At 38.3% G+C, this 14,965-nt stretch overlaps 1 protein-coding gene across 1 annotated transcript in view; it reads right to left on the bottom strand.

Annotated features, from left to right (window-relative positions):
* Nucleotides 1–14,548, bottom strand: part of LOC117426406 (T cell receptor alpha chain MC.7.G5-like) — a 160,499-nt gene extending 145,951 nt beyond the window's left edge. The window contains exons 1-4 of the mRNA XM_059032693.1: nt 14,466–14,548; nt 13,946–14,258; nt 13,196–13,350; nt 12,728–13,033 (exon numbers count right to left, since the gene is read on the bottom strand). Of these exons, the coding sequence (XP_058888676.1) occupies nt 12,728–13,033; nt 13,196–13,350; nt 13,946–14,258; nt 14,466–14,502 (811 nt within the window). The 5' untranslated portion in view covers nt 14,503–14,548. The remainder of the gene's footprint in view (nt 1–12,727; nt 13,034–13,195; nt 13,351–13,945; nt 14,259–14,465) is intronic.
* Nucleotides 14,549–14,965: the final 417 nt, after the last annotated feature.

The raw sequence follows: 14,965 nt of genomic DNA on the forward strand, positions 1-14,965 counted from the left end.
AACAATGTCCTGCATGTATCATAGAATCAACAAAATGCAGACGTTTCGTTATTTCACTTGGTGCGCATCACTTCTCATACTAGTTAAGCATAAGCCTTTGAAATGATGAAAATACATAAACAAAGTTTGATTACATGCAATATTGGTGAATAGGAGTATGATGAAACGATGCCTCATTTTCTCTCGCTGGTCTGCAGTATGCGCGGCTCCTGTCGTTTGCTTTCTGCAAATTCTGGGTGCTTTTCACAGAGATCATTCTGCGCAGATTATGTGCAGCATCAGAACAATTTAGCCAATGGGTGCGTTCACAGAGATCATTCTTAGAAGATCATTGGCTAAATTGGTCAGATTCTGCACAGAATGATCTCCGTGAACGCACCCTCTGACAACAGATGAATGGTTTAGTCTCTTTTCAGTGACGTAACCATACCCAGCCTTTAGACTTGTCAGTCCCATAGCATCAAGATTCATGGGTATCTACCAAGGACAGTAAAAGTGTCGCTTGCACCCCAAAATGAATTAAATTAGCATAGCTGGGAATGTGTGCCACAAGTGTTACACAAATACAATTTCTATAGAATGCTGTTAATTGTTTTGTTATTAAGGACCCAGTACACCGGTAGCCCACACGAGTTCAACACGTTTCTGAGTTGATTTTGATCCACCAGGACATGTTTGTAACGTTTTGCAACTCCCTTCTGTAAGTCTGTAAGGAATGTCGTGCTACGACGTCTCATAAGTCATGACAGTGGAGAGAGAGAGAGAGAGAGAGAGAGAGAGTGAGTGTGTTTGGACTTTTTAAGCTGCGTGACAACCCGGTCGTTAGCAGTACTGTTCAGAAATGACAGTGAATACGATTTAACTAGGATCATATCAATTAAAATACTAAACATTGCCCAAAATAATTAGTGTCATTAATATAATTTCCTTAATATTATTAAAAACATGTAACAAAAAATAGCTTGTATATTTCTCTATGCTTCTAAATACGTGTAACAGGGTCAGAAATGCCCTGTTCACATTTATTTTACATTTGTATATTTTTAGAATTTGATTTTATTGATTTGATTAGTGCACGCTTTATGTTGTCTGGCATTTTATCGTTGATATGTAACACGTTATGCTGGCTTCTCCACCCGCTTCCCTTTGTCTGTCTGATTGGGCACCGACTAATTATTGATCAATTTACGCACCTGAATATAAATATCACTTTTTTTTTTTTTTTTCTTACAGACTGCAGGGCCATTTTATGTTTCTACGCAGCATTTGGAGGGTGGAACGTTGAGTAAGAGAGAGTGAAACGGACCAGTAAATGGAGCATCCCGATTAAATATTGGGCTGGTGTGCCAGTCCTGAATAATGAACGTGAGCAGCTTGAGTGTTTTTACCTGGCGGTAGCCGACAGGAATTTAGGAAGTGAAACTGAATAGGCTATACTGTGATGCTGGTTTCTCTCTCTCCGTCTCTAGCTTTGTGTTCCCTCCCCGGTACGGACATTGTGTGTGTGCATATAGAACGCCGTAATTTGTTTTTAATTAGTATTATTTTGTTTCACTATTTCGTGAAAGTGTGTCCACCGCTTTTATTCGCTGGGTAGCGACGCTATTCCACTGGCACATTGTTTTAATACATGACCTAAATTGATGTGAACCTTGTTTACCCGTTTGATATCTAATTACTTGCTGCTCCTGTGATTTGGGGAAGGTGTTGCATACTGGCAAGATGCTTGAATTAATACATCAGAAAATTCATGTTTTCTTTGCTTCTGCTGTTTGTCTGTCTTTTTTCAGTAAACGTTGGTCTGATTTGTGGAAATTGTAACTTCAATTTCCTTTCAATATGTAAAACATACCCGCGTTAATCTTTTTTCCTTAAATGTCAGTAACACAGTTCTACAGTTATTTACTGTTTCGGATACAAATTACATGAAATGGTAACATATGTTTCAACAGTTCTATGTTACAAGATGACGAACGTTCGCTACCGCACATACACTAGCTTCCGTGCACTCATTCTTTCCCGTATGATTTGTTAAACTCTTCCACTGTAGAAATGTTAGAATGGTTGTTTATTGGTTAACACAGTTCCGGTGTCGTCTTAAGTTGTGGATTTATTTGACTTATCTGTGTCACTCTTTTGGAAGAACGATGAGATTGAAGGTGTGAAATGTAAGCTATAATTTTTTTCTCGACTTCGCTGTTAAAGTGGGTGGGCAGAGCTACCCTGTTTTAAAAAGTGCGTGGACTGTTGGCCCACCCGTCTCCGGCGCCTATGCTTTATATACAGATGACCATTTTATTACGTTTTGAACAAGATGATTTTTAATGAAGTTTACATGTGGGAAGATGGATACACATACTTAAGTTTTTTCTATCTTCCATATGCTTCCCTACAAGATATAATGAATGCAGAAGGAAATTATATTTGAGTGATTTAATTTCATTGAATTTTTTGTAAAAATACATTATAACATAATAATACGATCTGATCCTGGATATGAAGCCTGCCATATTGTGCGGAACTGTCATTGTGCAGAGTGTGTGGTGGTTGGCCTTTTACAGTTATTTAGCTTTAAAGTAATCTATCTATATATAGTGTTAACATTGTCGATGTATGCTTTTGAATTATGTGCTTTCTAATATGTTTATGACAAAATATTACTAAAAATTGGCGATTTCAAGCAATCCTTGATTTAACCAGACAATTGAACTAAAAACAAATGTGTATTTGGGATAGTTCTGAAAGTAATTTTCACTTAATAAGAATACGCCCTTGTAGCTTGCGATCCTAAGCAGTTTGATTGCACACAACATTGCCGATGAGTGCAATTAAACGAGGTAAAATGTTGTTCAATTAAAATATTCACCCAGTCTGGATTTCCTGATTTGAGATCAGTCGTTGAATGGGACGTTATCAAGCAAAAATCATCCCCTAGGAATGGGCCAGTAGGTAGCTACTAGCCTACTAACTAAATCTACCCCCTACCCCTACCTCTACCCCTAAACCTAATGTCTACTGCTTATCTATACTCCTAAACGGAACTCTGTTACTATTAAAGTGTGTACTGTTTTTTTTTTATTTTTTTTATTTTATTTTATTTTATTTTTTTACTATTTAACACCGCAATTTAGCGCCCTCTAGCGGCTACTACACCCGACGTCCTTAAAGCGCTTGTTAGGGAACTACTGGACCATTCCTATGGGATGATTTGGCTTGACAACGTCCCATTCAATCGATTTCTTGTATGTCTCTCCGAGTTTTCTGTTAATTGTACAGCTTTTTAGCGTGGGAAGCGATTTACCCACCCCTCAGTCGTACAATGTTTTAGACGCTCACTTCATATAGCGCGTGGAATGTGTAAAAACCCACACCATGTTAATTATTATTAGAATAACTTCTAGTGTTTAGAATTGCCCTTTTATGACTTTCAAGCGTTACGCATAAAAATGGTTATGGATTTGTTTTACATAGAAAAAACACTGGCTTTATAAATTGACAATAAATAAATAAATATATATATATAAAAAAAAACACAAAGTTGCAATATTAGTGAAGAGTGTAACAAAACTTGCCCTCACTTTCCACCCACTCCCCTCCCCTCCCCTCCCCTCCCCTCCCTTCCCTTCCCCTCCCCACCCCTCCTTGTTCATCATGGGTTTCCACGCAGTTTAGAAAGGCAGTTCTGTCTCCGCTGTCATGACTTATGTGATGCAGCACGCACATACCTCGCACTATAGGAAGTGTGCCTGAAACATCCTTCAACACAACCTTAACCCTTTGTAGAAACCCAGGTCAAGAAAGCTCCACGATATCAGTACAAGTCCAAATTGGAACACAGACAAAAACATTTACATACCGGTATTAATATTAATTAGGTTATTTGCATATGGATTGAGAATTTCTCTGGCTAAATGAAAGCTACATGGAAACCCACAGTAACCGAAAGGTACTGCCAAAATAGCGCGAGTAAAAGGTGAGACTTCTTTTTCTGTGGAAACTGGGGCTATATTACTTTCGGAGTTTGATTTGAAAGTGTTGGGCATCTTCCTTTTTGATCCTTTGAAGTTGATCTGTTTTCTCCCGTGCTGTTTGTAATTTACTGACATTTTACTGGCACACTGTTATAGGAAATATTTCAAAACGTTTCTTATTCCAGACACTGTTGTTTTGCTGTGTTATTTTTGGGGTGTATGAACGTTTTGCACCGGTTTGCATTTCTTGTATGGCTGTGTACAGTAACCGTGTCACAGTGCACGAGCTCCACAATAGTACACGCCGCTGTCTTCAATTTCTGAGGACTTGATCTGCAGGGAGAATTTGTTATTGGAGCTCTCCACCTTTGCAAAAAAACGCTCCTTGAATTTGTCTCCATAAACATCGCCTTCCCTGTAAATGAATTCTGGAGATAATCTGGGTCTTTGCCGGTACCAGTACATATAGTAGCTCCCCATGTTCCCGTCTTTAAGACTGCATTCAAGCGAAACCGATGCACCCTGATGTATAGTGACTGCGGGGGGGAATTGGTTGATAAGTGGATTAGTGTCTACACCTGAAATAGAAAACACGAATCAATGAATGTGTGGATACAAAAACAAACATACATTAATGAAATATAATACTACAATATATTTAAAACAAGTACTACATAAATAATACATTATAATATTACATTTAACAAATGCAACAGAGATGATAATGGCGAGTATCATTTTTTCCCCGGGAAAACTGTATGATACACTTCTGTGGTGCATCTCTGCTTTGTATTCTAACACCTTAAAAAATATAATGACGTGAGCTTGAACCGCCTCTAAGTGACATCGACTCTTCCTTTTTATTCATGTCTAAGGCTATTTCATAGGCATTTTTTTATTTAATGTCAAATATGAATTAGCATGTATACATGTACTGTTGTTGTTGTGATTGTGGTAATGTACAAACCGCAAAGTGTTTATTGTATAAGCTCAGATGCCAGTAATTCAGTTTAATATAAAACGAGTTAGAAACAAAAGGCCACCTAGCTTAGTTTTTATACAAAAAAACCCCAAAACAAAACACAAATAAACCATTGATGAGGCTTAGAGTTCCGCCTCCTCTCGCAGGTTCTCGTTTAACACGAGTGAGTTTGTTGTAAAAATGTATTCTGCAAACAGCACACGTTCGAGTATTTTCTGCAAACAGATACACGGGCGAGTATTTTATGCAGAGAGCACCCGTGAGCAGTTTTTTTGCAAAGTGGAAACAATTATGCAATAAACTACCGAGTTGTTTGGTTTTGTTTGTAAAATTAGTGAATATTTGTATTTTTTTAAGCATAGGATCAAACGAATACAACATTTAGATAATGACATAGTAAGTCTTAAATCCATATTAATCATAGAAGGTGTGCATTTGTATTACAACAATACAATGAAATATAATTTCAATGAACATATTATTATGATTACTATTATAAGATTATCATGTAGTGGGAAATGTGGGCGAGTAGGGAAGCCTATTAGAGTTACCAGTATTTAAAAAATGTACTCTACTAAACATTTTACTTTTATATCATTAACCTAAAATGCAGGTATGTTAGCTCCCTCAAGCCCCTTTCACGTTGGCACTTCTGCCCAGGTCTGAACCTGGGTCCTGGCTACCCGGATAACAATCCTGCGTAGTGTGAAACCATGCACCTGGGTCATACCCGGGTTAACCCGGGTCCCAGCGACCCACCTCAGGATGTGGGTTGATACACTTTGACCCGGGCTGAGCGAGACAAAACGCATGACAGCCGATGAAATAACAAACAGCCACGCCTGTGTGAAGGTTTCACTTCAGCAAACTATGTTTTTGTTTATTCGGTTTAGCCATATTTTTGTTGCTTGAGACACGTCATGAGCCAGATTGCAGCAGGGATGAAGAAACATTTGCTCTAATCAACATTTGGGCTGACGGTTCAATCCAGAGAAGCTTGGATGGAAGCGTCTGTAACAAGTTATTCCAGGACATTGATATGCATATTGTGTACTTGTGTCTGTCACCCAGGTCAACTCTGCTTTATCAAAAGCAGTGTGAAATCGCATAGACAACCTGTATGACACCGGGTCCAGACCTGGGTAGGCTCTGACCTGGGTAGAACATGCCAGTGTTAAAGGGGCTTTAGTAGACTTGAGGATATGAATTGCTGAATCTACGGTACTGTTAAAATAATTAATATAGAAATGTGGTATAAAGATGTTACAAATGTAAGATTAAACCATCATATGTTTGATGTTCTGTAGGCCCTAAAGCAGAATGTTGATTTTAACATGTCACAGCGACATCTGCTGCTCTGTCACAGGTAGTGATTGTAATCTGCACCCAAAATTCAAACAGAGCACAGTAAACTGTCATCTTCTCACTCATTCTCAACTTAATGGATAATGTGCCCTGTATTCACCCTGATCTCTAAGAAGCTAAATCATAGCACAGTTGTAGCGCATCCACAACAAAGATGCATAGCTTATCCTTCTTCTACAGTGCTTTCGGATTGGTTTTGTGTAACTGTGTTTCCATGGACGCAGAAATTACAGACTTCATTATTCTGTAGTGAATAAGATTGCATACAGTTAAATACATTCATTTTACAGAATGTGATTATTTTTTGTCATCAGCAGAATTAACCACTTAGATCAATTTAACATTGACGGGTTAATACTGTCTTAGCATTCCACAGTGCAAATCACATTGAAGGGTTAATAATGTTTTTAGCATTCCACAGAGCAAATCGTGGGGGCTATGATGTTTCCTTGTTCAGTCTTGCACTTTGAAGATAAAACCAAATACAACAAACCACAACTAATGAATTATTGTATTGAATATTTCACGATCCGCAGCCCATACTATACACACATAATCCATGATCTCCATACAATATATTCAGCAGTATTAAATACATTTTCAGAACATATTTCACATAAATACGAATTGCTATTAGTTATGTAGTATTCATTGTCTTTTCTATTTCTATCACTGTGCCACACGATGCTCGTACAATTCAATTTGATTTTCAGTCTTTCAAACATATACACACAAAAAAGCTGAAAATTATTTCTGTTCTTCAATAACAAATCCCTTTTTATAAGGTTCGTCCATGTATCTTGTAACCAAACCTATAGTACTGGACTTCTCTTTAGACAGGATTCTAATAAACAGGCTGGCTGATTTGCTTCAGGTCTTCATGCACACAGCTAGACAGTGTGTTATTCTGGTTGGAATGTTGCTCTGACTCAGCTTTGGCACACAGCGCCGTGGGATCTTTCAAATCAAGCACAGTAGTAAAGCAGGTGAGTCTTCCAGCTTGGCTTCCAATTGTAAACATGAGACTGATCGCTGGTTTCCAATTGTAAATGTGAGACTGAATGCTGGTTTCCAATTGTAAACTGTAGACCAGGGGTTGTCAGTAGGTAAACTGCGGTCGAATCCGGACCGCCAGAACATTTTGACTGGCCCGCCAAGTCATATGCCAATCTGTGTTTTTACTTGCATTCACATTGGAAATGCTGTGCATTCTTTAGACCACATGGTTCTTCTGAGAGTGTGGTGCGTGGGGGTACAGTAGGTGTCACTGTTATAGTAAGTAGCAGATACTCTGAATGAAACAAAATGTACAAGTCAAGAGTATTAGCAGCTCAAATGAAGTGAAACTGCGTGTGTTGCTGCTGCCTTCTGTTTTGCAAGCGTCGATCTTTCCCATCTGTATGGCCAATCATGATTAGTAAAAAAAAACAAAAAAAAAACAATAAATATACAATTCAGATACATTTTTTATACCTTATTCGAGTTTAGAAAAATCGTACTTCACAAAGGGAGTGGGTAAAAGCCAGAGGGAGACAAAACTGGCCAGACGAGGCAATAAAACTGCACAGATCATCAGAAATCATACATCAAATTATTATTATCTCTTGACACAGGGGTTGTACCAACAGATGGAGAATTGCAAACGTAATACCGATCCACAAAAAGGGAGACAAAACCGAACCAGGTAACTACAGACCAATAAGCCTGACTACTATTATATGTAAACTTATGGAAACTATAATATATATGGTAGCAGTATCCTGGGAGACAGTCAGCATGGCTTGCACAAGAAAACTGTCTTGTGTAAAATGCTTTTTTGGGTTTCCATTCACTCAGTTTATTTTACTCGAGTAAACCGGGCTTTTCACCCGACGTCATGTAAATGAATGGAAAAGGTGGGAGTTGATATGTAAATTATCTATGCATAAAGTACTCATTTGAAGATTACTCGTGACATTTTGTGAAAATGTGGTTTCCATGCGCAGAGACCTGGTACAAGAGTGAATCTAAGCTGCTGTAATAAAGCAAAATACCTTGTGCCTGGCTAGTTAATAAAGTGTTTTACTGCTCTTGCCCAAATTGTTTTTCAAAAATCATTAGTTGGCTGTATCATTAGTAGTGAATACTATTTCAACTAATTTGTCTAACGACTCATTAATTAAAAATGAACTCGGAGGTATAAAATGAAAATGAACAACGGGTATTGCAGATCACCATGGCTGAAAACTGGCAGAGATGTTATATGTATTTCCCTTTCATTCAGGTGATGCTGCATATAGGGGATCAGGTGATGCTGCGTATACTACCCTGGCTTAGAAACCTTATCCAGCTAGACGAATGACAGCTGCTGAGGAAGCATTCAACATCACGCTTGGGTAAATACGGGTAGTGGGCACTTGAAAGGGAGGTGGCGGATAGTGATGAAACAGACTGAAGTGCAGCATTAGATTGTACCCAAAATTGCCACTGCCTGCTGTATCCTGCACAAACCTGTAAACAACAAAATGAGGTGTTCAGGAATCAGTGGCTGCCTGTGAGACAGACAGACAGACAGGGAAGGTTACCAGTGTTGCCAAGTATCATGAAAAAAAAAAGCGGCACTGCCTTTCAAAACAAGCGCAACCAATGTTAGAGTATGGGTGTTTATGCAAGTTCCAACCAGCGACACTCAAACAAGCCAAATTCTGCTCAATATAAGCGGACTTGGCAACTGTGAAGGTTACCTCAGCCGCCAGTTTCAATTGGACAGCAGCGATCTGAGGAGGCTCGTGCTGTCAGAGATTCTCTCCTTTTTTATAAGTTGTGTTGGATTTACTGTTGTTAAATATTAATGATGCAAACAAATAAAACACAATCAATACATTAATTTGCAATTTATTTGGTCAGTTATGAGAGGGCATCAACAACTTGTTGGTATGTATGTTGTTGCGCTGTTTTGGCCGATGGAGCATGATATCCAGTTCACCAACTACATTTATTAACGTGGTGGGTGGACACACGTCTTCAGACATAGCTGGGATCAATAAAAAGCACATGAATTAATTCAGTTAGACATTTAAGCAGCTCACTTGCTCTTCGTGTTTAACTTTAGCATAGTTTTTACAGCAAGGGTATTCTCAAACAGCTGCTTGAATACTATAACAAGGGCATAACGCAGTTCATGGTAAATGGTGTTATACAGAAATGTAAACCCACAAGAGATATGCAACATGACAGGCCAGACACAGCAAAAAACAACAATAATAAAAAAGCTGCATGCATTTTCATTAAGGTGAACTACTCCACTGCTAACCATAAAACCGCCCATCAGCCACTACTTTCTGCCGTCTTGGAATCCACAGTAACAACTCCCTTTTAATATTTATAGTTAAGGATAAACACGCTTATTAACATTTACACGTGAAATGCGGGTTTCCATGTGAAACTGCGCGTGGATTTTCCCGTGTGTTTCGTCATTTACACGAGTCATTTAAATGAGATTTACCCTATCCCTCTCTTTGGCCGTTTTTGTCAGCCACAAACCTGATTTACATGAGTAATTCTCCCAAATGAGCACACGCATCGCCATTTCACATGTAAATTGACCCGCATGGAAACCCCATGAATGTTGACCCAGGGAACTTTTTCGACCTGAAAAAAGAAACAAGGACCAGGGGTCACAAATGGAGATTAGATAAAGGGGAATTCAGAACAGAATAAACAAACTTTGTCATGTTCTTATGTTCTTATAAGTTGTTAAAACACAGTACAAATTCTATCAAAAATTGTAGCTGCTAGACATAAGGTTATCGATAACATTATTCATCACGACCAGAAGGGCATTATCAAAGGCAGATTTTCATCAGATAACATTAGACAATTAATGACCTTACAAATACTGAAGTAGGATAACCCTGACCCTGCTATGGCTGTATCTATCGATGCTGAAAAAGCATTTGATTGAATATAATGGACATTTCTGTATAATACTTCAGTAATGGGATTTGGAGATAATTAGATAATTTTGTGAGCTGGATAAAGACACTATATTTATACACATGTGCAGCAGTTCATACTGGAAGTTTTCTCTCCAGTCCATTTAATCTGTACAGAGGAACTAGACAGGGTTGTCCCATTTCACCTCTTTTATGAATTTAGCAATCAGACCTTTAGCAGAGTTAATTCAGCAAACTGAACTCCAGGGAATGCTACAGTATATGCAGCTGACATTATAGTTACTGGTAAGAACCACAGTTCCTCCCTTCCATGCCTCATGGATGTAATAAACTAATACAGTGATGTTTCAGGATATAAAGCACATTGGTTAAAATCAGAAGCTATCCCCCCCCATCTAAAAATGTTTTAGTACTGAACGCATAACTCCAGTCACGGTCATCTACCACACGATACAGCCTGCATTGATTAATTAGTGTAGTTAAAATGGGAGAGAAAGTTAGGAACTCCAATAATTGCATCATCCTGGAATAATGTTAATTTTAATGTATAATTGTATTACTTTTAGCAAACAATATGTAATGCTAAACTGAAATCGCAAGCCCTTTGCTAAGTGTTACGTTTGAAATATGTAATACTATATTTAACTAACAGTTTTATTAAAGATTTGTTAAGCAAATATATATACACACACACAGTGATTTGCAGAAGTATTCATCCCCCTGCAATGTTTTCACATTTTGTTGGCACCTGACCGTACTCCACGACGCTTTCAAATTAGACTTTACATGTAGAATCTACACAAACTACTCCATATTGATAAAGTTAAAACATCCATATAGAATATAAATAAATAAGATTTACAGAGAAAAACAGATTAAACTCAGTTGCATAAGTATTCAACCCCTTTGCTACTGCAGCCCTAAATCAGCTCAGGTGCAAATGATTTGTTTGAAAGGTCACAAAATTAGTGAAATGGTTTCAGCCTGTGTGTACTCAAAGTGGTTTAACTTGTAGATCATTTCCCTCAGGTATATAAAGACTTTCAAGCTGCAACTCACATAGTGATCCAACAAAGCAACCATGAAGAACAAGGAGCTTTCGAAACAAGTCAGGGATAAAGTGGTAGAGAGGCACAGAGCAGGAGAAGGGTACACAAATTTCAAAAGCACTGATTATCCCTCTCAGCACAGTGAAGTCCATCATTAAGAAGTGGAAGATGCATCATACCACCCAGACACTACCCAGATCAGGTCACCCTCCTAAACTGAGCAGCCGGACAAGCAGGAAACTGGTTCGGGATGTCAATCTGAAGCCAACAATGACCTTGAGAGATCTGCAAAGTTCTGTGTCTGAGATGGGAGTCAGTGTTCACACATCAACAATAAACCGGTCCCTACACAAAGCTGGCCTGTATGGACGGGTGGCAAGAAAGAAGCCATTATTCAAAAAGCCTAATCTTAAAGCACTTATGGAGTTTGTGAAAAAGCATGTAGATGATACAGCAGACATGTGGAAAAAGGTTTTGTGGTCAGGCGAGACAAAAATTTAACTTTTTAGTCTAAATTCCAAGCGTTACGTTTGGCGCAAGCCCAACACTACACATCACCCAGTCAACACCATCCCAACTGTCAAGCATGGTGGTGGCAGCATCATGTTATGGGGATGCTTCTCTTCAGCAGGGACTGGGAAACTTGTCAGGATAGAGATGAGAATGGATGGTGCAAAGTACAGGCGAATCCTTGAGGAAAACATGTTTGAATCAGCCAAGACTCTGAAACTGGGGAGGAAATTCACATTTCAGCAGGACAATAACCTGAAGCACAAAGCCAAAGCCACACTGGAATGGTTGAACAAGAAGAAAATTAATGTTCTTGAGTGGCCCAGTCAAAGTCTTGACTTGAATCCAATCGAAAATGTATGGTGAGACTTGAAGATTGCAGTCCATCGATGATCCCCAACAAACTTATCAGAACTGGAGCAATTTTCCCATGAAGAATGGGCAAAAATTTCACCATCTTACTGTGCAAAGGTAGTAGAGACCTATCCAAAAAGACTCATAGCAGTAATTTATGCAAAAGGTGCTTCTACGAAGTACTGAATTAAAGGGCTGAATACTTAGTAACCAGTAGATTTCATTTTGTATATTTTCTTTGCAGGTTTTGCTGACATTTAACCTCCTCCTCATATAACAGTGTTCAGTTTAACCACTGCAGCTTTGAATAAAAAAAAAATGTTTGAAAAACTGTGCATACATTATTTGTAATTCAACAAAATGTGACATTATTGGTAGGGGGTGAATACTTCTGCAAACCACTGTATGTATGTCTTTGATGGGCTTTATTCCAGCACATCTTGAGTTGTTTCTCTTCACCACTTGAAACAGGCACATCTGTGTTTTGCTATGTTGGGTTATATTTGCAGGCTGATATAGTTTTTGCACTGTAACTTAGCAAGATGCAGCATTGTGCGTCACTGAGAGCACAGTAATAGGTGGACGAATCTTTCAGCTGTGATCCTGTAATTGTTAATGTTGTCGACGTCTCTGTGGTTTTCAGCTCCATGGAAAAACGTGTGTCGAGACCGTCAGCTCGCCGTTCAGCATTGTTGAGTGAATACCTCCGGATCAAAAACAGAGGAGGATTCGCCTCATCATGTCGGTACCAATAAAGATAGTAGTTGGAATAACTTGTCGTGTATTTACAAGTAATATGGACAGCTCCTCCTTCTTCAACTTGTTTTTCAGACTCTTCCATTGTTAGTGTATTTCCAAGGACAACATCTTAAATAAATAAAATATATGCTTCAATACATCTAGTTTTTACATAAACCACTTCATTGTCTTTCAAAAATAATAAAATAACAGGAGTTATTATTATTATTATTATTATTATTATTATTATTATTATTGCAAAAACATTTTTAAAACAGAATTGAAACTTACCAATTACAAAAAGTACAAAGAAACATACAGGTAACATTGCCTGCAGCCTTCGCTGAGGATCAGCTTGCTTAGAAACTACAGACATGACACACAGACGGAGTATAGCTCCCCTGAAGATGACTTGACTGTTGAGAATGAGCTGTATGTTCATACAGCTGGGCAGCATGGGTAAACAGAGACATCCATTTCACATCATGTGACTGTTCTTGTCATCAGGAGTATTTATCTCAATACAGATTGGGTGAGCTGTGTCAGCTTATTGGAAGGTTGTCTGTAGAATGCTAACTTATTTTAACGAGAGCTGCATACACTGGGCTGATGAGCCAGGACTGATAGAGCTACACACTCTGGGCTGATTAGTCTGTTAGTCATCCATGATCAGGAGTGGGTTAGAGGAGTGAAACATGTGGACTATCCCCCCCTAACTGATATATAGAAACAGACAGCACCACATGCAGTTCTTAATTAGCACACTTAGTAACAAGGGACTAGCCACAATGTTTGTCTACTTGACTAAGTTTATTATAGTTTTATTAACACAAGGCATCAATGAGCTCATCAATGGGACACTATGGGCTTCATAGTATTACAGAACACACAGACCATTGACTGATCTAGGTGGTTATGCTTTCCTGTTCAGTCATGCACTTTGGAGCTAAGACTAAATAAAACACACCACAACCGCAGCTAGGGACTGTATTCTGCATCCTGGTTTAGTTTTTGCACTAGATCAGCACTCGCATGCAGCACTGTGGGTCGAACAAAGCACAGTAGTATGTGGCCGAGTCGTCCAGCTTCGTACTGGCAATTGCTAAAGTTATCACCTTGTCCCTGGTTTTTAACTGTGTGGAAAAACGTCTGTCCAGGTTAGTAGCACGGTGTTCATAATCGTCCTGCTGCCTCTGAGTTAAATAGAGAGGGGGCTTCTCTTGGGCATGTTTATACCAGGTAAGAGCATAGTAGGTGAAACTTGTAGTGTATTTACAAGTAAGCTGAACAGTTTCTCCCTCACGAACTGTCCTTGAACGATCACCTTGTGAAACTGTATTTCCAGAGACAAGATCTGAAATAAATAAGTAAACAAATAAATTAAACATCATGCTTTATTAATGATGAGACTGTATTTGACTGGACCATTATTATTATTATTATTATTATTATTATTATTATTATTATTATTAGTAGTAGTAGTAGTAGTAATAGTAGTAATAGTAATAGTAGTGGTAGTAGTAGTATTAATAGGTAAATTAAGTAACAGAACAGAAATTACCAGTGGCAAGGACTAGCATTGCAAATTGAATGATCATTGTTTGCAGTCTTGCAGAAGAATCTACTCAGAAGCAAAGGGATTCCACTGTATCCCTTTTATATGAACATGAAGAAGTAATCTGCTCTTTCTATAAGCTTCCTTCTCATGTGGGTGTGGGGTTCGTCTGTGACATATTATTAATGTGAATTTCACATTGTGTGATGATAAAAAAAGATGATGACGAAAAGTATGCATCACACCCACACTTCCTTTTGGTTTACTGCCAAGACAGAAAATGTCTTTGAAAAAATATGGTTTTATTCTCTTTACTGTTTGACCATGGCTAATCTCATGCAAGTTTGTAGAATTTGACAAAGGGACTGTCAAATACAAACTGGGTATAAAAAACAATCATTAATCACTCAGCAAGTATTGCAAGTTCAAAGTATCTGAAGCATTTTTTTGTTGTTGGCTATTTTGTGTTTATTTTAGCCACCTGACCATCGTCCAGTCTGTGACAA

This window comes from Acipenser ruthenus, chromosome 11 (assembly GCF_902713425.1).
Source record: "Acipenser ruthenus chromosome 11, fAciRut3.2 maternal haplotype, whole genome shotgun sequence".
Classification (NCBI taxonomy): domain Eukaryota; kingdom Metazoa; phylum Chordata; class Actinopteri; order Acipenseriformes; family Acipenseridae; genus Acipenser; species Acipenser ruthenus.